At 38.6% G+C, this 21,574-nt stretch overlaps 1 protein-coding gene across 2 annotated transcripts in view; it reads right to left on the reverse strand.

The window, feature by feature from the left end:
- Positions 1-21,574, reverse strand: part of DOCK1 (dedicator of cytokinesis 1) — a 561,291-nt gene that overhangs the window by 386,681 nt on the left and 153,036 nt on the right. For both annotated transcript variants that reach the window (XM_045023408.1, XM_045023406.1), the window contains exons 24-27: positions 20,040-20,110; positions 18,243-18,349; positions 6,435-6,562; positions 3,362-3,457 (exon numbers count right to left, since the gene is read on the reverse strand). In XM_045023408.1, coding sequence (XP_044879343.1) covers positions 3,362-3,457; positions 6,435-6,562; positions 18,243-18,349; positions 20,040-20,110 — 402 coding nt within the window. The remainder of the gene's footprint in view (positions 1-3,361; positions 3,458-6,434; positions 6,563-18,242; positions 18,350-20,039; positions 20,111-21,574) is intronic.

The following is a 21,574-nucleotide window of genomic DNA, read 5'->3' on the forward strand; positions in this document are numbered from 1 at the left end:
ATGGTTAAAAAAAACAAAACCCAACCATTGAAGGGAGGGGTTTTTTGGGGGGGAGGGGTCATGAGGTTTCCAGAGTCCCTGCAAATTTTAAATGTAACAAAGAAGAAAAAATTTAAATGTTCTGATCTCTAAAATTTGTTACTGTGCTCACATGTGGAATGTAAGTTTGTGACATATAGTACGTGTATCCCATGTTAGACATAGGTATCTGGGCCCATTATGTACAACAGAAGCATCTACTGTCAATACTTTTGTTGAATCAATTTAACAAATCAAGATTTTCAATCATATCCATAAGTTATAAGACAGAGAAAATAAGTCTTTTTGAATAGTCACAAATTCTCAAAAAAGCTGAAAGCAAGACTTAGTATTAAATTATTTATAGTTTCATAACCAGACTCTTGAATTATATATTCTCTTGCAACAGCGAATATTTGCATGTTATATTAGTGCTTATCTACAAATTTCATGTCCTACTGATGCTCTTTGTCTTGTGATCAGAAAACACACTGTATTTAAAAAAATAACCATCATCAACATACCTTTACTCCCTCTGTTTCAAGGCAACTCCATTCTACCTTCAATAGTTGAATTCTGTTAAAAACCCCTGTTGACATCCAAAATGCTAGGCTCTCAAGTACAGACACAGACACATGCACACACTTTGGGGCATACTGCATACTTCTGCACAGTTCAGAACTTGGAAACGTTTGTAAAGAGTATTATCTATGCAAATTAAAGCACCAACAAAAAGAACACCGTGTTGGATATTTATACATAAAAAGCACCCATTACAGTGCATCTAAGAATACCAAATAAAAAACCCACTGATCTCAAAACCAACTTATGAAAAGAATGCGTAATGCAAAACCAATGTTATCTGATTAACTTTTGTCATATTGGGCCCAATCCTGCAAATCCTTGTTCAGACATGTAGCTCCATTGTATTCATCGGGGCTACTCAAGCAGAACCACTCAGGAGTGAATATTTGCAGAATCAAGATGTAAATTTGTATCATAATTAACATATTGTCTTCTTTTAAAGAAGAAGCAAGCATCATAAAAAATCTTCCAATAGCTTTGCAAATACATAATATCCAAATTCCATATTATTACCAGTGCAATAAATTTTAAATAAGAGGTGAAATATATAGTCATTTTTTCAAGGTGAAAAATGATTTAGATTCAACTACTACAACACCTGTATAGGTATTTTATGTAAGAAATGAATGATATATGATTTGTGATACATTACTTTAAAAAAATGCCATCACCTAAACTATCCTTCTTTATGGTTCTTTGTCTAGAAAATGCTTTTTCTTCTATTTGTTCTGCTATGATCTATTCTCTAATCTAAATTCTAGTTGCAACTTTCAAGTCAAAAAAATTTAATGCATAAATCTCAATCTGATGCTGATCCAGGAAGGGTAAGGTTATGCATACTAAGTATTGGTTGCATTTCCATCTTACTACTTTATTGACACCACAAAAATGAATCATTATTGGTTGATTACCGAGAGATGCTTTTAGAAATGCACTGAATTTTAAATAGTAAGTGCCCTCTTAAAAATTCCTGATGCTGTCAGCATTCATTAAATAATTATAGTGTGTTCAGATGTAATGCTTTCAGGCTATGTTCATGTTCACAGTGTGCATTTTTAATACAATTGCGCTTAGTTAAAAATATATATATGCAAGACTTAAACTTGCAAATACATTTTGCTGCAGCTAAAAAAGAGGAAAAACTAACTATGGGTCTAACAACGTAATGCTTCAGAATATATCCTGTTCTGTTTTTGTATCTTTTCAAATATACAGACATCATCACAGTTTAGCAGAGGGGAAATAAAATTGAGGAATTTTGATAAATACATCTTTCTACAAACAAACAATTTAACCCACAGAAAGAATAACAATATTTTGTCTGCATTCTACTGTCTACATATTGTATTATATACAAACACACACAGTTCAGACCTAATGACTTTTTGTCTGCTTTCTCAATGTTAAGTTTTTCTTCCATAAGAATTATAGCTACTTTACTTACTCAAGGATTAATCCTTGTCATTTGGGGGCGGGGGTACAAAATCATTAACAGACAGCATGTTGTTGAAAGTGGGAAAGCAAGTGCCAAAGATGATAGCTGGAGAGACAATTAGGAGTAAGAAAAGGTTTTTATCATTCTTAGGGATACAAACATCATTTCAGATGATGAAGAGTGGAGGACAGAGGGTGAGAGGATGGTGTCCAGGGGACGGACTGATGGCCCAGAAGGATGAAGGGAGATATCACAATGAGAGACTGGGGTAAAGGAATAATATGGAATTAGAGAAAGAGAGGAGAGAGTTAATTCAAAACATTCTCAATTTGGGAATTTTTTTAATGATGTAATACAGTACAGAGAAAGAAGAGGTAAGGGAAGAAGTTTTAAGAAGAGAGTCAAAGCCATTAAAGTGTGCAGATTGGTAGGAAACATTTCATGATCTCTCCTTCTAGGTTTCCACCAAAGTAATTGTTCCAGAATGGTACAGAACATTAAATGAATAATGTTCACGTAAAATGCGAGCTTTTACCCCAGTTAAGTTCACTGTGTGCATATATGCTGCAAATAGTGACAAACATTTACAGATTTTTTTAAAGAAGTTAATAAAGGCCCATATCTTCAGCTGATACAAAGCAATGTAGCTCCACTGAAGCCAAACATCTGATGCAGAATATTTAAGTGGTCCAATAAACAAAATATTTTAAAAGGTAACAAACTTTGTTAAATATAATGTTGAGCAAAACTGAACAAAAGTTAAGCTCTTCTAATATTAAGTTATGTCAGTGCATTCTCAAATGGATAATCTTGGAATAACCATATTATTTCTCAGGACCTGCATGGGCACACACCAAAGTCTTTGTTTCAATATGAAAGTTGTAATTGCCAGGGCCATATTCCACAATCCTTCACTTATTTAAATCAATATGGCTACGTGAGTCATTACCCCAATTGAACCACCAATAATGCGAGTAACTGTTGGCAGAATCAAGCCTCCAGTCCAATTTACATGTCAGCAACAAAAGTTTGTTTCATTTATACAACATTTTTAGCTAGTTAAAATCTTGTAATTGCAAAAAATAAAATTAGTTTTGGTTAAACATACCCAATTAAATTCATCATTTGATCACTGGCAATTTAAATAGGAACTCTCTCCTCCTAATATAAGCCACACAAAAATTATAATCCAAAACTCTACAGTTTACTGAACATACAAGAGAGTTACAGTAGGTTTTTACCACCGGGGATTTAAATCCTATATTATGCGAGGTGCAAGAAGTTGTGATAAAAATACTTAAGTTTATGTCAAGAGACACTTACAATGAGCTCTGAATCGCGTCCCATGGAAATGACGGTTCTATTTACTGTCCTCAATAGCTTCTCCATGATTATCTGGACATGTCGCTGTGTTGGTCCCTGGAGAGAAAGGATAATCTAGTGGAAACCATCACCAAAGGACAATCAATAAAACTCAAATATTGATGCTCGTTATTAAAATCCATCTATCCTGTTGAAATCAAATCAATTACAACTCCTCACAACTACTGCTCAACAAGATGAAAAACAGTCTTTCTTAAAAGCAAAGACTGCACAAAGAAAATAGACTTTTTATTACTGCCTGCTAAATAAAAAGCAAATCCTTGGGGGGGGGGGAACACAATGTTTATGGCATTTGGTTAGTTCACAATTTAGTTTTCCAAAGACATTTTTTCACCATTTAAAATCAAAGGTCTCTGATCAAAGTAAACATGGCATACACCTCTACCCCGATATAACGCTGTCCTCAGGAGCCAAAAAATCTTACTGTGTTATAGGTGAAACTGCATTATATCGAACTTGCTTTGATTTGCCAGAGTGCGTAGCCACGCCCCCGCCCCCCTCCAGAGCGCTACTTTACCGCGTTATAGCCGAATTCATGTTATATCACAGGGGTCGGTAGCCTTTCAGAAGTGGTGTGCTGAGTCTTCATTTATTCACTCTAATTTAAGGTTTTGCGTGCCAGTAATACATTTTAATGTTTTTAGAAGGTCTCTTTCTATAAGTCTATAATATATAACTAAACTATTGTTGTATGTAAACTAAATAAGGTTTTTAAAATGTTTAAGAAGCTTCATTTAAAATTAAATTAAAATGCAGAGTCCCCCAGACTGGTGGCCAGGGCAGTGTGAGTGCCACTGAAAAATCAGCTCATGTGCCGCCTTTGGCACCGGTGCCATCGGTTGCCTACCCCTGTTATATCAGGTCACGTTATATTGGGGTAGAGGTGTACTTAATAACAGTGTATCAGATAAATTAAACAACTTAACTAAGGCCTTTCAAACTGATTCTCAATTATTTCATATATATTCTGGTTTTAGAGGTGATCTGCTATGATTTTTTTTTTAAAGCATTAAAAGTGTGGTGTTGGTCTTGACTGTGAATGCCCTTTATGAACACATCAGGGATGAATGTCCCAACCTTGTAAGGGGAGGAAGCTCCACAAAGATTGAGGGTAGGGAAGTATCATACTAATATAGGGTACTTGCTTCCCCTACTCTCACAATGTAAACGTGCTCCTTAAAAGTTACTTGCCTTCCCTTGCCCTAATGCAACTTTCTTTAGGGACTACTCTATGTTTGTCAACATTTGAATTGTTTTGCCAGACAATTCTCTGGATAGGATATGCTGCAGGCTGTTGCTGGACAGCTGTGCAAACCTTCTTGTGAAATGCTGCTGTTGTTTTTTAAATGAGTGAGAAAAATAACCCAAGGGTCACCAGTTGCATTTAACTTCCAGAGGCTCCCACTGGCCTAGGTGAAAAAAATATCCCTCATCTCCAGTACATGTATGTGCAGCTACTCTTCTGCAGCACCCAAGCTTCTTGATGGTGACAAGCTGGGACTTTCCTACTCTGTGTCCCTTCTCACCTTCCTTTCCTCACAGCTCCTCCGTCTCCCTTTTCTGCCTGCATACAGGCATCAATCAGCCGGCAGCTCAGCAGCCCTCTCTCACCCAAATGTTGGTTGTCTCTCTCAGTAACAGAAGCCAGCCTCCACCCCTCATGCAGACCCTCTCCACTGGGTTCAGCTCAGCAGGTGGTGGAGCTGAAAGCCAGTAAGTACGGCTTGCTGAAAGAGATGCAGACAGCAAAAAATGAGGAGGGGCTGCTGCACCGTCAAGACAGAAACTCGTCTTTTTAATGTAATCTGCTTCCTGATGCCATGGAATCTGGGATTGTAGAAGAATGCAGTTACCAAGGACAGTTTTTAAAAAGTTAGAACTTGCCCTGGCCAAAGTGTAGGCAGCTATTCAGCTCCTGTATAGGAATCCAGACTCAGGCAGCAACCCTCTGGTCCAAAAACCTTTATCGCTGGCAAATAGCCAGAACAGATTATAGCTCCCCATCAAAGAAGAGAGATTTGTCTAGTTACTGTCTAGTCAATAAAAAATTGAGATCATGCAAATGACACACCCAAAACTGCAGAACAGAAAAAAGTTGTGCAGTTTTGCATGTATAATTGTACAGCAAATTTACATTCTGAATGGATAGGACTGTTCAACTTCCCGATAATACTCAGGCAGGAGGAAGCATTGTCAAGTTATTTAGTTATATCTTGAGAGAATTGGCTAGAGGGGGACTGTCTTATTTTACTGAGCTGTCTGAAGAGTAACTTACTTCCCGCAAATTGTTTTTAAATGTCATAGATCACACGGGGATATTTCTGCACATTTAAATTCCTGACAAATTGTTCATTCACACCATCACACCAGCATTTTGGATTTTCCCATAACTCGAACAAGTCCTGTTGCTAAGAAAGTCATGTAAAGCTACTCTTTTACAGTGAGAGAATTGTAAGAGACTATTTTTTCCTGTAGTGAAATTTTCTGCTACAAATTTCAAACAGCACACTCAGTTTTTATCCTCTTTAGTTGATGAACAACCACCAAAGGACCAAAATCTGGCCCAACAAACCAGCATCAATGCAATGAAGAGGTTGAAGAGTTCATGTTCCAAACTCATCAAACACTCCCCAATGTGGCAGGAGGTGCAAGTGCTGTGGAGGAAGGATGCTCAACTCCTGTGAGTATCTGACCAATACTCACAGGAGCGGTGTTATGGGATGAGCTCCAGAGGGAGCCATATTCCATTTCCTCTTGGCCAGAATAAAGGTTGTCATAAGTGAGAAACGTTGGGGCCAGAGAGCAACATGGTGAAAGAGTAAACATCAGACCACACCACCTCCCCACCAACCACCACAATAGAGGAGGAGAAGAAAGAAAAAGAAAGCAAAAACTCAGAACAAAAATAAATGACAAAAACTAAGTCATTGCCAGCTTTACTTCATGATCACTCCTGTCACTCACAAGACATGGTATTCTTAAGAGCTAATTGGTATGAACATCAGTTACTAACCACATCTTTCCTGTAAAGGACTTCCAGGATGTTACTAAGCAGTTGGCAGCAAGCCTCCAAGTCTTCCTGCCTTTCCAAATGATACTTCAACTGATCTGTCATCATTGGCAGCAAGATCTCTCTGCAGTCTGCACATAAAGATACAATGTTACAAGTATGTCTGACATAATTTCATAGTATACACACATATCGTGTTGCAAACAGATCAAATATTTTAAACAAAACTTTCAGGAAAAAAAAGTTAACTTCCTGGAAGACAGAAGGCCAGAGCAAATTTTGGGCAAAAGTTTAAAAACCAAAAAACCAGACAGTCATAAGCAAATGCAAAGTGACCTCTTTATAGCAGAGTACAACTACACAGCAAAAAAAAATCCCTGCAGCAGTGAGTCTCAGAGCCCAGGTCAACTGAGTCAGTTGGCTCAGGCTTTGAGACTCGCTGCCGCATGTCTTTTATTGCAGTGTAGACATTCCCTAGACAACCTGAAGTATAAAGATTGGTACACGCTTTGTCCCCAGGCTCCAATTCAGCAAGGTACTTAAGCATATGCATAACTTTAAACACATGACTACTCCTACTTATGATAACTACATGTATTTAAACATTGTGATCATGCAAATGACACACCCACAACTGAGCACAGGGCACTGCATAACCGAGAAAAAAGGTATGCAGTTTTGCACGTGTAACTGTATAGCACCTTTACATTTTGAACGGATAGGACTGTTCAACTTCCCTATAATACTCAGGCAGAAGGAAGCACTATCAAGTTAGCATTGACACAATCCAGTGAACATGTGCCCTGCAAATTAGGCTGCAAATAGAGTGGAAAGTTTTTTCATTATGTTTTTGCCTTAAGGGGAAGAAGGATGTAGTCAAGAAGCAAGTACCTGTCCCGACTTGCCACAGAACCCTTAATTATGAGTTGGAGCAATGCAGTGATTTTTGTGGATGTCCCCACCCCAACTGAGAAGCAGGGATGGTGGTGGAGAGAAACAGTTCCTTCTTCCTCAGAAAGGAGCAAAGCTCGATGTTTCTTGTCAGAGCTGAAAGAGCAACATGGGCCCTCGAGGTGGGGGGGGGGTGGGGGGGGAGAGGAGAGAGGAACAGATAAGGAAGACACTACATTCCTTGAGGAGAATGCTGCTTCACACTAACTGGTTGTCACTTTTTCTGAATTTCCTTCCAGGACAAGTAATGATATTGGCCACAGAGAATATCACCGCACGAGGCAACATCAAGTCCTAATGTATCACAACATCACTCAACTATGTGATGATGCATGCAAGCAGCCTGGTACTGAAATTCATGGGATTTTTTTCCAAACACTTCCTGCATATTAATCTTATCGGATGGCTGAAAATCCAGATAGTTTTGTGAAACATTTTACTCTCCTTTAGCCACGGACACACTTTCCAGCCATCTCCTTCCAAAGCCCTCTCCCACCGCACACACCCAAAATTTAATTAATATTACATCCACCGCCTTTCTGGCCAAACAGTGGAGAGACCTCTCAAAGCTCATTTGTGTTACACCTTGATCACCCCGAGAGACTACACATGTGCAGAAGCATAAGCTCCACTTTAATGGTTGAGCACAGTACCTCTATGTTACACAAGGGACTAGGTTATTTAAAAAAAAAAAAAAAAAGATAGGCAGCATATTTTTCAGAAAATGTCACATTCACATGAAAAAGGTAAAGTAATATGGTTATGTTTTAATACTGTTTTAATTAATGGCATGGCTAATATTTTATAGTCTCACAAATAATGCATTAATTATTAGCAAGTACTTTCAATTAGCTTCAGACTTTTTGTTTCTAACAAAGGAACAATATTCATCTTTACAGAGCTAATAGCAGAATCCCTTGAATGCAGTATTTCTGTTCATCTGATCCTTGGTCATTTAGCCTCTGGCATAAGGCTTCAAGGGAGCAGAATCACAGCTTGAGAGTTGAAATGTTTGCCTCAGGGCACAACTATTAGGCCTGCACTGTATGTCCACAGATAAATATTGTCATTATAGGGCTCTATGTACCTTACAGGTAAGTATTATCTATAGATTCATATTTTTAGAGACTAGAAAGCTCAGGGGATGGTCTACACTTGAAACGTTCATCAGCATAGCTACATCTCTCAAGAGTGTGAAAAATCCACACACCTTAAGAGATGTAGCTATGCCAACCTAACCCCGGTATTGACAGCACCAGGTCAACGAAAGAATTCTTCTGTTGACTTAGCTACTGCCTTTCAGGGCAGTGAAGGGAGAACCCCTCCCGATGCTGTAGTGAGTGTCTACACTAAAGCTCTACAGTGGCACAGTTGCAGCTGTGCTACGGTAGCATTTTAAGTGTAGACATAGCCTAAAAAGTTAACATAGCATAACTGTGGCCCAAACTGCATTTTAAAATGTACAAACAAAACCTTAAGGGGCCTATAATAAATTAATAGGATTTTGTGTTACCTACCAGACAAGAAAATGTATACATGCATAACAAACGTTAATAATATAGCACATTGAGAGAATCTTTTATTGTATCTGAAAGCAATGTATGTAATATGAAGTCGGACAAGACTCCTACACGGCAGGTAATGAATTATAAGTATTTAACCTAATAGTCTGCTGTGAGTTTTCAAGATACATGATCCTAAACCACATTCACTAAAGATTATGGCAATGAAAAAATGGGGATATGGGACATAGAAGAATATCTTGCCATCAGCTAAATAAGGAAAGTATTAGAAATGCTGCTAAGAAATACTCTTATAAATATTAACCCAAACTTTTATTTTCCTGTGAAGCTGTTTTGAGGTAATACATTGTAGATTTTTGGAAAATCTATCACACGGTGCAGCCTTTCAAATCCCTTATAGAGGAGGTTATACATACTCTCATAGGTCTGACTAAGTATGCTTTAATATGTTTAACTCCTAATAAGGAACAAAACAAATGGCTTCTTGAACACTAGCTTCTGTAATGTATTCATAAGTAATTCAATAAGATTAAATTGTGAGGGACTTCATTTACCTCAGACTCAAAATAGGCAGGTTTTTTTTTTTTGGTTTTTTTTTAAATAACCAGTTTGTGGAATACTGCTTTTAATTAAATGAGTAAAAGCGGGATTCTGACACATGGTTGGCAGGCACTATGGAGAAGTAACTGTACTAACTTCCAGAGCCGGCGCTAGGCATAAACAGACTAAGCAATTGCTTTAGGGCCCCGAGCAGCTCGAGGGGGGCCCCTATTAATTATTAGTATGTGTTTGGGAGAGGGGAACATTCCTGCTTAGAGTCCTCAATAAAGTAGCACCACTGCTGCTAACTTCTCTTTGTGAAGCTTCTGGGTGCATCCATCAGTACCATTATAAAAGCCCTTAATTAGGGATCGCACATTTCATGTCCCTTTTAAATCCTACTACTAGAGAATGGTCACAGATCAATGTAGTATCTGCAAAGCATGTGGAAATCTAAAACTGCAGTTATATCAGCATTGAGTGGGTTGCCTGGAGCTGAGACTGATCAATAGAGAAGGTAAGCAAGCTGACTTTGAGAGACAAGGAAATTGATTTGTCATATTACTTCCATTTGAAATTATAAACCTCTATACTGAGGGCTGGCTCCTTTCAAGTAGCGAAGAGGACTTGACAAAATTTCTCAGTCATAATTTCAGTGGATCTCTGCTTTCCCAAGAACCAAACTGTGAGTAAATGAACTGTGTAGTTTGTAAATTTTGCAGGTTATATAACATGAAGATAAAACAAGGAGTCAAGGATGTCTCAGGTGCACCATCAATCAATATCAGTCTCTCACACACACACACACACACACACAAAAGGTTTGCACAGAAGATAACTCTGCTATTGGATTTGGCCTTAGCTTTATTTCAAAGGCTTCACTGAAAAAAAGTTATTCACTTCCATACTTGTACTTGTTTGGGACAGTAACATTAGTTAATTATAGTTATACTACTTGGAGATTTCCTACCCAGACATGATAGCTTTCACAGGCAAATAAAAGTACATTATAGTCACAGTCATCGCCATGAGATCTTTCTGGGACCTGCTGGTATCCTCTATTATGGGGAGGAGGGCGGGGGAAACAATGCACAGAAAAAATTCTACAGTCTTAAGCTTATTTTCCAGCAGTCTGAAAGTAATAAATATCAGGAACTAAGAAAATGGAAGTTGTGATTATGATACATTGGGAAATATATATATATATATATATATATATATATATAAATAAAGTGTTTCACAGTAGTAGCGTTTAGAGGGGGAGAGTAATTTTTGTGTCAATAAGCACTCCCACTTCCAGCACTCAAGGAGCAGACCCAATATTTGTGCTGGGAGGCAAAAGTCTTTACCTTTGGATTACAAATTCACCTCTGCTGATAGCATGCATCACAGCTAGAGCAGGTTGAAAAAATGTTTACAAAGGTTTTTTTCCTGTCAAAAAAAATGCTAATTTTTCAGGAAGGTTTCTCAGTTCCAGGATGGAACTAAACATTTTGAAAGGTCTCTGCTTCATTCTGTATTAGAATGAAAACAATTTTCAAAACCTCAAATTTTTCTCACAAAACCAAATTGATGTTTTCTAGCCAGCCCTAATTACAGGCAGTATGACCCAGAGGTTGCAATCCAAAGATAATTTCAGGCAAATTATTTTACAACCAGCACTACAATAATATGATGTACAAAGCAGGTGATGCCTTAAATGCATCCTTCCTACAAACCTGAATATTATTCTCAATATTTTATCATCTATATTTAAATTATCAGAAAGTACAGAATAGCAAAGGTTAATCTTTATCAAATTGCCTGTCACATGTACCTCCGAGCACTGATTAATGAGCAACCTTAATAAATCTATAGTCTACATCACTACTCTCCTGTTCAAAAGCCAGCTCTGAAGGTAGCTCATAAGTATGATACACAATGATTACAGACAACAATAATTCGACATCTGTTCTTCCCCTGCTGCACTGGTCTATCCTACAATGATTAATGTCAGGGTAACGTGCATTGAGAATAAAGTATTAATCTTTATAAGAGGACACTCAACAGGCATTATCGGCTTATGAATATCCAAGAAAAAATATTTCACCACAATACTGATATGGGAACTTTGTTACAGCAAACTGCATGAACATTAAGAAATTCGTCAGTTTAAAACATTTATTTTTATGAACACCAAGTAGTGTGTTGTTTAATTTTTTGTTTGGTCATATTAAACAAAATGATCCATAAAGTGACGTTAAATAACTTTGCTCCCATTATATAGAACTGAGATAAAGATTAACATTTTTATGAGAATTAAACAGTAAGAGCGCATATAAATGGTCTATGCTTTCTATTAAACTTTTATGGACAAGCAATTTTCTAATAGAGAAATCACCTGATTTTTCAGCTAAAAACCCAGAACTCACATAATTCAGTTGACACTTGGCTTTGTTTTACAAAAGAGCTCAAGCTACTGAAAAATAGTTGAAAATAGTTATACCATGACTAAGCAGATAAATCATTAGAATAAAACCAAATCTTGGAGTCTGAGTTGTATATTTTAGGTCATTAACAACATCCATAACAAAAATTAAATACATTTATAGTTTAAAGCATCCATTAGGTTATTGCAAAACCAGTGTATTCAAATACATATATATACACACATGCCCACTCCCTATGTAACTCAATGCAGCACCAGACCCTGCCAGAACAGATGCAAATCCTACAGGCTTATCACCACTGCTATGAAGATCAGTGCCCCCCAAAACATACCTTTTCAAGATCCATGGTCCTACACATGCTATCATAACGTGTGGTGTACTTCATCCAGTGCATCAAATGCCTCAACAACTATGTGGGTGAAACAAGACAAGCACTACGCTCTTGAATGAACTCTCAAAGAAAAATTATAAAAGACAAAAACATCCTATCACCTGTGGGTGAACACTTTTCACAAAGCGATCACTCCATATCTGGTCTTTCATTCCTCATCCTCAAAGGAAACCTACACAACATTTTCAAAGACAAGCCTAGGACCTTAAATTCATAACTCTCCTGGACACTAAAAAAACTATGGACTTAACAGAGATACTGCTTTTATGGCTTATTACAACAATTTGTAACAAACCCAGCTGCTAACTAATCTTCCTTTATCCTACGACTGCAGAGATGTTAATTGCACCCTTGGTCTCATACAACATGTATAAACCCCTTAAGCTTGACCATCAATACCACCTTGCATTTAGCTTGGACACTGGTTACCTTCCCCAGACCTGAGGAAGAGCTCTGTGAAGCTTGAAAGCTTGCCCCTTCCACCAACAGAAGTCAGTCCAATAAAGATATTTTCTCACCCACCTTGTCTCTTGCATTCTTAAAGTTAGGCATGTACCCAAGTTCCTGGCTGAATCAGGATTTTAACTTCTAAATATCAAAACACTCAGTACTGTGCAGAATTAGACTTCAAAATGCTTTACAAAGTAAGAAAGTAGCATCCCAATTTTTAGAAATGAAAGCTGGGATTTTTAACGGAGCTGGGCACCTAATTCCCTTGAATTCCAAAGGGATTTGGGCACCTAACCCACTTAACTTTCTTTTGAAAATCTCTACAAATTCACAGAAATGTTAAGTATCTTGTTCAAGACACTGACTCCACATATTCTCATTCTCAGTCCCACACTTTATTCCTATTGACCACGCTGCTTCCAATATTAATATAGCTACAAACTGCATAAACCAAAAACAGAAATCCTCCAGAAAACCATAAAAAGGAGTGAAAAAGCATTAGCCTCTAGATTTTGAATAACTCTTGCAAATCAAACAGAACACACTTGGATCATCTATATAATACAATTCCAAGGCAATAATGTTTTGTCAAAGACTCTAATGAATTTCTCTAACAACATAACTGTGACCAAATGATCTTTTTAATACCCTTACAGTAACTGTTCTGTCAAATCAGATTGAGGACAAATGAATGTAGAAACAATTTAAATATGGTTCTTTTGTGAGAGGAGAGAGAAGTTTGGGTATCATTTCCCAAGAGCTTTGTCCATGCCAAAGAAAGACCAAGATAATTAGTTGTTTGTTTCCCCTCAAGGGAAATCTAATTTATCTATCAAGCTTCAGATAAATGAGGATATAAGTGAGGATATAAAACTAGGGGGACATCTAACAGACTAAAGTAGATGTACAAAGTAGCCTTTGGATGGAACTCAATGACTATGACCCTAACAAATTTATATAAATTGGTTTGGTTCTATTAGTAGGGGAATAATTTCCAGCAGTAAAAGAAAACAATTTTTTCTTCAAACAGTAGTGAATATTCATTGTCTTAAAGCTAGGAATGTGATGAATACCCAAAGCAGAATCCGTCTGTACAGAGTCCTATGTTATACTTGGAAGTTTATGTAGAAAATTTGGAAATGGTCACAGGCCTTGAAAAGTGTGGGTCTTGGAAGTCAACTGATAATTCCTCACCAACAAAATTTCCCTGTTTGATGTTCCTTTGACTGATTGGCTAATTTTAAACACTAATCAACCTCTGTCCTTTTTGGTACAAGTTCTCCATTTTGAATCACTACAGAAACAGAACAAGCAAACGAAATTAAAGTATTGTATAGGAGTTTCCCTCCAAAGCAAGAGGAATCCTGCTAAAAGTAATGTAGGTTCTATAAAGGGAAAGGAGTAATCTAGGACTCTCAGAGGGAACAAAATTCCTTATACAGAGAATATGGCACAGCAGTGGATAAAATAAGTAAATAAAATTAACTGCTCCCATATGTCCTAAATCACCTATTCTGAAGAAACAGGCTGCAATACAAATGCAAAATCCTGTATCTTACTTGGATATACAGTATCACTGTAATCATGCAGATAATTTGGACTACCAAAGAACACATTCATGTTTATTAAGGAACCCAAGGTTGCCATAAAGAATAAAGACCATTGGTTATGGTTCAGTATGTTTCCTCCAGAATTGTCAATAACTGATACTTCAGCTGCTTGGGGAGAAGGGGGAAATGTGTGAAGAAAATATCCCAAAGTCTTCTGAAATCCATGTATTCCAGGCATTCTGATTTATGAAGTTAGCTGGAAATACCACAAATAAAACCTGTCCTGTTCTCTAGTGGCATGTACTTTGATAGCATATTTTTCCTAATGGTCATGCTGTTATTTAGTAGTTATACACATTTTATAACCAGACTTTATGCATATGTCTAACACTACACATAAATGAACCCCAAACCATTAAAATGGTCTTCCAGAGAAGAGTACCCTCTCCCATCACCACATCCTCTCTTACCATCTGCTCAGTCTGTCACCCTCACCTTTCTTCACCATTCAATCAATCCCCTCACATTTCATATCCTGCCCTCCAACACCACGCAAATACTTTCTTGTCCTCTCTCTTCACTGAAATGTCAAAGTAAATCAATCATGTGGTGAATACTTCACATCTCCACACCATTTCTGACCACCAGAAACCCAAGGGTTTGAAAGCTGCTTCTACTCCTCCCCATATGCCATTGGCTAAGGAGTCGGCTTTATTCCTCTTGCTGTTAGACACCAACATGAGGAGGTTATCACAGATGACCAGAAACATAACAGGAAAATGTCAAGTTACAGTTATTTCTTAGGGGCCTAGACTGCATGAAGATCCTGCTGAACTACTCTGCTAGTGCAATAGCTACGGCTTTGGCTGGTGCAGTTTCTGGCTTGTTCATGATACTGTTTTATCCAGCACTTCACCAACCGGAAAGCTCTATAAATCGGCATTTCTGATCTTCCTTGAAATTCCAGTTTATAGTCCGGTTGGTACTGAAGGGGGTGTGGAGCGCAGGCTCTAGGAGGGAATTTGGGTGCAGGAGAGGGCTCAGGGTAGCGGGTTGAGGCACAGGACGGGATGCGGGGTGCCGGTTCTTGGCAGTACTCACCTTGGGAGGCTCCCCGCAAGCGGTGACCTGTCCCGTTTGCTCCTAGGTGGAAGCGCAGCAGGCGGCTCCACACACTGCCCCTGCCCCAAGCGCTAGCTCTTCGGCTCTCTGTGGGCAGAGACAGTGCGCAGAGTCGTCTGCCGTGCCTCCGCCTAAGAGCAGGTCACCGCTTGTGGGGAGCTGCCCGAGGTGAACGCCCCATGGATCCGGCACCCCACACCCCCTCACAGGCTCTCCCCCCCCCCCCCGCACCCAAACTCCTTCCCTCTTAGTTAACTGGTATTTTTCACTTACCGGCACCCATCATTCTCCCAATATGCCAGATAAAACAGCTTTTACTGTAGCTTGTTCAACCTCATCTACTGAGGTTACTAAGCATTTAATGTCATAGTCCCAGGTGTGTAAACAGAGGATGGCTCTACCAGACCTCGTTCCATGCAGCTCTGCTGATACAGCTGTTCTGGATGCTGCTGGTGGAGTTTCTGACTCTCATTATCAATCTCATTAACCATCCAGTCTCTCCTGAAGTGTGAGACGACTTTACTCAGTACCTTTAACATAGATCATTGGTCCTAGAGGGTATACCACACTTATTTCAGTTTTAGGGACATGCAAGTACAATGTGATGTAAGAAGTTTTATGCATATGCTATCATGCTTCCTTGCTTTTACAAATTTATTTTAGCCCACAAAGTAACCTTAGAGTAAGTTTTTACCCTTTAATTTCCTTTGTACATAGTAGTACATTTTACATTCATGTTGTTGCATTTTGACCCTTCTTCCTGTTTCTAGATCGTTTCTTATCTTTACTATATACATCCCTGCATTTATGTGCCAGAGTCATCTTATTATGAAAGATGCATGTAATTTATTTTATTAGCCATCTGCTAAATTTGCCTCCTAATACACTAAATGATCTGTGAACCATTGGGAGCCGTTATTCTCAGGTAGGCCTTCTGCATGTGAAAGCATATATACTGCTTCAGAATATCTGTGCATGTGTGTACACTGGGTTTAACCAATCCATTTATTTAAAAAAATATCAAAACAGGAAAAGCAATTACTCCATACATTTAGGACTACATTTTCACAGTATGGTGCTATGAGGGTACATATAATTCAGATAACTACAGAACATTACTGGTGCAGAGGATACTTGTGCATTTTAAGGAGCAGCATCTATTGCACAGCCCTTTCAAAATGTTGGGTGTTAAGGACTAATGCACTCTGAAAAATCAGTTTCATACTCCTCTTACGAATAATTTTAAGAACTATTTCCCCAACAATTTTTTATCTAGCTCCTCTCCCCAATATTTTAGCAACAAAAGGATTTTTTCCAACATAATCACTAAATTCCTGAGAAATATAGGTTAAGAATGGAAAGTCATATAGCCCATGAAATGTACACTATAATCTTAAATAAAAATGTCAATGCATTTTTCTTTTCAATAGGACACAAACTTTTAAATTGAGTTTGGGGTGGGTTTTCTTTTGTGGAGGGGGTGTCGAGAGGAGTTGCCTTGCACACCTTGCAACGCTGAGGAAGCCTATTTATCAAAGTCGTACTACTCTATGTTCCAATCACTAAGTTCAGACTTCATTTAGTTTTTCAGTGTGTCATCTTTACCTACAAGTAAAATCGACACTAGATAAAAAAAGGATCACAGCCTTCTAGAAAGTACATATCAGGCAAAGAAGGAATTATGTTTGTTAAATCTGTAACATTGTTACCCACAAAATAGATACATTAAAATACATACTGTCAGGTTTAATTTTCCTTAAAATCCTTAGCAGAATTACTAAAATTCCCTTAAATAATCAAGACTGACCATATTTTTTAAATTAAAAAATTATTTTTCTTCATCCAAACTATGGTAGTTTCATATAAATTGGGCAGCGAAATTAGACTGCTCTCTTTTATAGCCCATTTTACTTTATGGTCCATATATATACATATACACACACCAGTATAAGACAGTCTGCTTGCAAACACTTCAGGGAGACGTTTAAATGCAGAAGTTATTTTTCACTGCTCAGTTATAGTTTCATAAATACAGCATTTATTACTATTAATATTTGTAAAGCTTTTAAAAAAGAACCCATCAAATCTAAATCTGGGGTCTAAATGGTTTAGCAGCTTCCTTTTAAGCTATCCTGGTTAAATTCATTCACCCTACTTGATCACTACAAAACATCTAAATGAAGAGAAAGACTTAGCCTCTCTCCCCTCAGGCCCTTAGAACTTTGACAAAATTGAAGAGATTACTAGGAAGGGAGGAGAGGGCAACAGTTAGTTGCTCACTGTGTTAACTTATCTCACCAGGAATCAACACTTTGGTCTACACTATAGCCATCTAGAAAGAAAGGCAATACTGTACCTCAAATGAAAACCTAGATAATCCATAAAATAACCACTTGAACTGGTCTTACATTGGGCCACTAACTGCAAAGTGGAATGAAAATGTGGGTGCATGGTATAGTGTCAATGTATTTACTTTGTGGGAAGTATTTAAAAAATAAAACAGAAAGGTCGAGTTCTCTCTCTCAATTTCCTTGACACAAAATTCCATTACAGAAATGCGAAAGTGACAATTTCATATTTTAAAAATTACAATCCAAGCCAATTACACTGTGTTTAATGCTCTTTTAAATTACAAATTACAAGTTTTTGCCTTCATTTCTCCATGATCTACCACCTACACTAACTGTCAATTAGCATTTTCTTACATAGTCTAAATCTGCTTGTCCTTGTAGTGGAACAACTTTAATTGGTTGCAACCTCCACTACCTTCTGCAGTGAGGACAAAACTGACACTGACAGCGGTTTAGAGACAATGAATAATGTGACAATGTAATGATTTCCAGGGCTTTGCTTACCATGCTGCGTGAAGAGGTCACTGTGAACTATTTCGATCAAACAGTACAGCTTCTGAATTGTGAGCCGGCCCGCTGGAACATTTAGGATGAAATCTGTAAACAGCTTGCTATATAAAAATGGGCAATTAAGAAAAGGAATATGTTAATTTCTCAAAAGTATATAAAAACAAATGTCTATAGCTAGAGAAGAAATTGACCAGTTAGTTCAGTAAACATTTTTTTGGGTGGGTGGAAGGGGGAGCTGAGGAAGACCAAGCCCTTTTCTACATAGTGAGGAGTTATAGAAAGGCAATTCAGTGTTCACAATTAGTTTAAATTATTTTGGCCAATATATTTATTTCTACTCTTCATTTTTCTCCCTCACGCCACTACAGATGAAAAAGGCTCTACTCTTGTAGCAGCATACAGCTTCTCCATTTTTCATTTCGGCTTATGTATTTCAAAATCAAACTGAGGTGCAGAGGAAATGCACATAAGACAATTAAAACATAAATATGATTTACTATAAATGCAAAAGCCTGCTACTTAGGTAGGGGAAGAAGCATGATAGTAAGCATCCTTTATGTGAACAGCTTCGATTAGGGTAGGGGCAGAACGGAGACTGACGCAGAAAAAAAATCACAGGCTTTGGGACCAGAAGGGACCTGGTTGACAACCTGCATAACAGAGGTCATTGAACTTGATCCAGTAGTTCCTGCATCAAGCCCTATAACTTGTGGTTGAGCTAAGCATATCTTTTAGAAAGACATCCAATCTTGATTAAAATACTTAAAGTGATGGAAAATTTACAACTTCCTTTAGTAAGATGGCCCAATGGCCAGTATTTCACTTATGGACAGATTTTGCAATACTTTTTGCAACCATACATCTTTCAGAAATGGCTTAGTCTTGGAACTCTATACTCATGGCCCCAGGAGACCTAGTGGAAAAGGATATATAGAGGCATGCAGAATAGGTAAATGAAAAGTTATACTTTAGCTTCTGGGTACAATGAAAAATTTCAGCAATAATTATGATTTTTTGTACAGAGTATTTCCAAACAGAAATTTGGTATTTGAATTATAACCTTCTCATTTTCCAGCCTCCAAACATTTATTTTTTTAAAAATTAACTCTGAATTTTCACAATTTTTCACAACACTTGGAGTGTTCTCTTAACTACCTCAATAAAATCACAGACTATACAATTGACGACAATGTAGAGTCTGTGCAATCAAAACATCTAAAATAGATTACTATAAAAAAACCACATTAGCGGTGCTACAAACTCTTAGTTATTTGTTTTTAAACAAATTTTCCCCTTTACCTTTTTTGTAAAAGGGGTCCATGGAGAGATGACTGGTTTTGCTCTAGTAAAATTTCCACAAACAACTAGTGTGCATTGAACTATAACAAAGCTATCATTATTCAAATCAACTGAGGTGCAGAGTGATGCATGAAACATCACTCTGATATCACTCACGTGATTTACAATTTTTGGCATCTCATTAGATGATCTTTACTAGACAGGCTTGCAAATTTGTCAAGAAAAAATTATAAGCTTTCCTACCACACATTTTACTTTAAAATAAAAATATGTATGTATACTCCTGAAGATGGCTGAAGCAATGAATTTTGATCAAAGTGCAATATCATAGATGATTATAATTTCTTGTCCTAGGGATTCAACTTACCAAGATAGCAATAAAAATTCATATAAAATGTTGTGCATTAAATAATTATACACAAGTTCAAACACAAAAATGTAGATGTAGACAATAGGAAGTACACAGTACATTACTTTATTAACATTACTTACCTAAGTTCTTTTGGATCAAATACCAATTTCACATCATTGACAATAGTTGGCAAGTATTTAAGTGCAGCCCCCTAAAAATTAAAAACACAGCAATGACCTTAGTGTAAACACCAGTTTGACAGTTACCACAATTTAAAGTTACGATGCAGAGTTCACTGAAAGGGAGAGAAATTAAAAATAAGGGAGTTGTACAATATTACAAGATGGACCTATCTCATAGAGCTGGAAGGGACCGTGAAAGGTCATTGAGTCCAGCCCTCTGCCTTCTATAGCAGGACCAAGTACTGGTTTTGCTGCCCCAGCTCCTTTAGTGGCCCCCTCAAGGATTGAACTCACAACCCTGGGTTTAGCAGGCCAATGCTCAAACCACTGAGCTATCCCTCCCTCAATATAAACAGAAACTACTTGAATAGAAGAGGCAAATTCCTCTTATTACCATATGTTGGAATGGTTCCACCCAAGAGTAGGAACAGATTGAGAGACTTGCCAATGGAACAATAATGAAAAAAAAATTAGGAACACTAAATGAAGTCCCGCAAACCTGTAGAAATACAGAGGCATCATAAGACAAGTAAACTATATCCAGGGCCGGCTCCAGAGCCCAGCGGGGCAAGCACCCGCCTGGGGCGGCCCTTTCCCGGGGGGGCGGCAGGCTGGGCCGGCGGACCTGCCGCAGTCATGCCTGCGGGAGGTCCACCGGAGCCCCGGGAGCAGCGGACCTGCCGCAGGCATGACTGCGGAGGGGACGCTCGGCCGGCGGCTCCAGTGGACCTCCCGCAGGCATGACTGCGGACGGTTCACTGGTCCCGCGGCTCGGCTGGACCTCCCGCAGGCATGACTGCGGCAGCTCAACCGGAGCCGCCGGACCAGCGAACCGCCCGCAGCTGCGGGAGGTCCAGCCGAGCCGCGCGACCAGCGGACCCTCTGCAGTCATGCCCGCGGGAGGTCCGCTGCTCCCGCGGCTCGGGGGCGCCTCCCGGGCATGACTGCTTGGGGCGGCCAAATTTGTAGAGCCGCCCCTGACTATATCAATTGGATCACCCCAGTCCACATGCTTGTTGATGTTATCAGACTATACCAAATGAAGGACAGAAGACACTTCATAGGGATTTAATCAGGACACAGCTTTATTATTAGATACCTGTGACTACCCATCAGATAGTAGTGTACAGTGCACACAATTCCATATTCATTCAAATAACTACCAGGGGCTTCCACCAGCCCCCATCATAGAGTTAAGGTGGGCCATCAGAAAGAGGAGCTGGCTCCCTGCTGTACCTATCATAGGAGCCCTGAACCCCCCAAGCAAGGTGCTGCCTTCCCTGATGTTTGGAGAAAGGGCTACTGAGCAAACTTGTCCCTTTTAAAGTCTTTCGCACTTACATTCCCAGGGGCATGAGTCAGCGTTGTCCACCCCTTTTGCAGCAGCTTGACCTCCTTTTCCCCCACCCACAAAGCACTGCTACCCTTACTCTGGCAAGCCCAGAGAACGTCTCCCATCCTGCACCCCCCATTTCAGGTATGGTGCAGTCATC

The sequence above is a fragment of the Mauremys mutica genome, chromosome 7, assembly GCF_020497125.1.
Source record: "Mauremys mutica isolate MM-2020 ecotype Southern chromosome 7, ASM2049712v1, whole genome shotgun sequence".
NCBI lineage: Eukaryota > Metazoa > Chordata > Testudines > Geoemydidae > Mauremys > Mauremys mutica.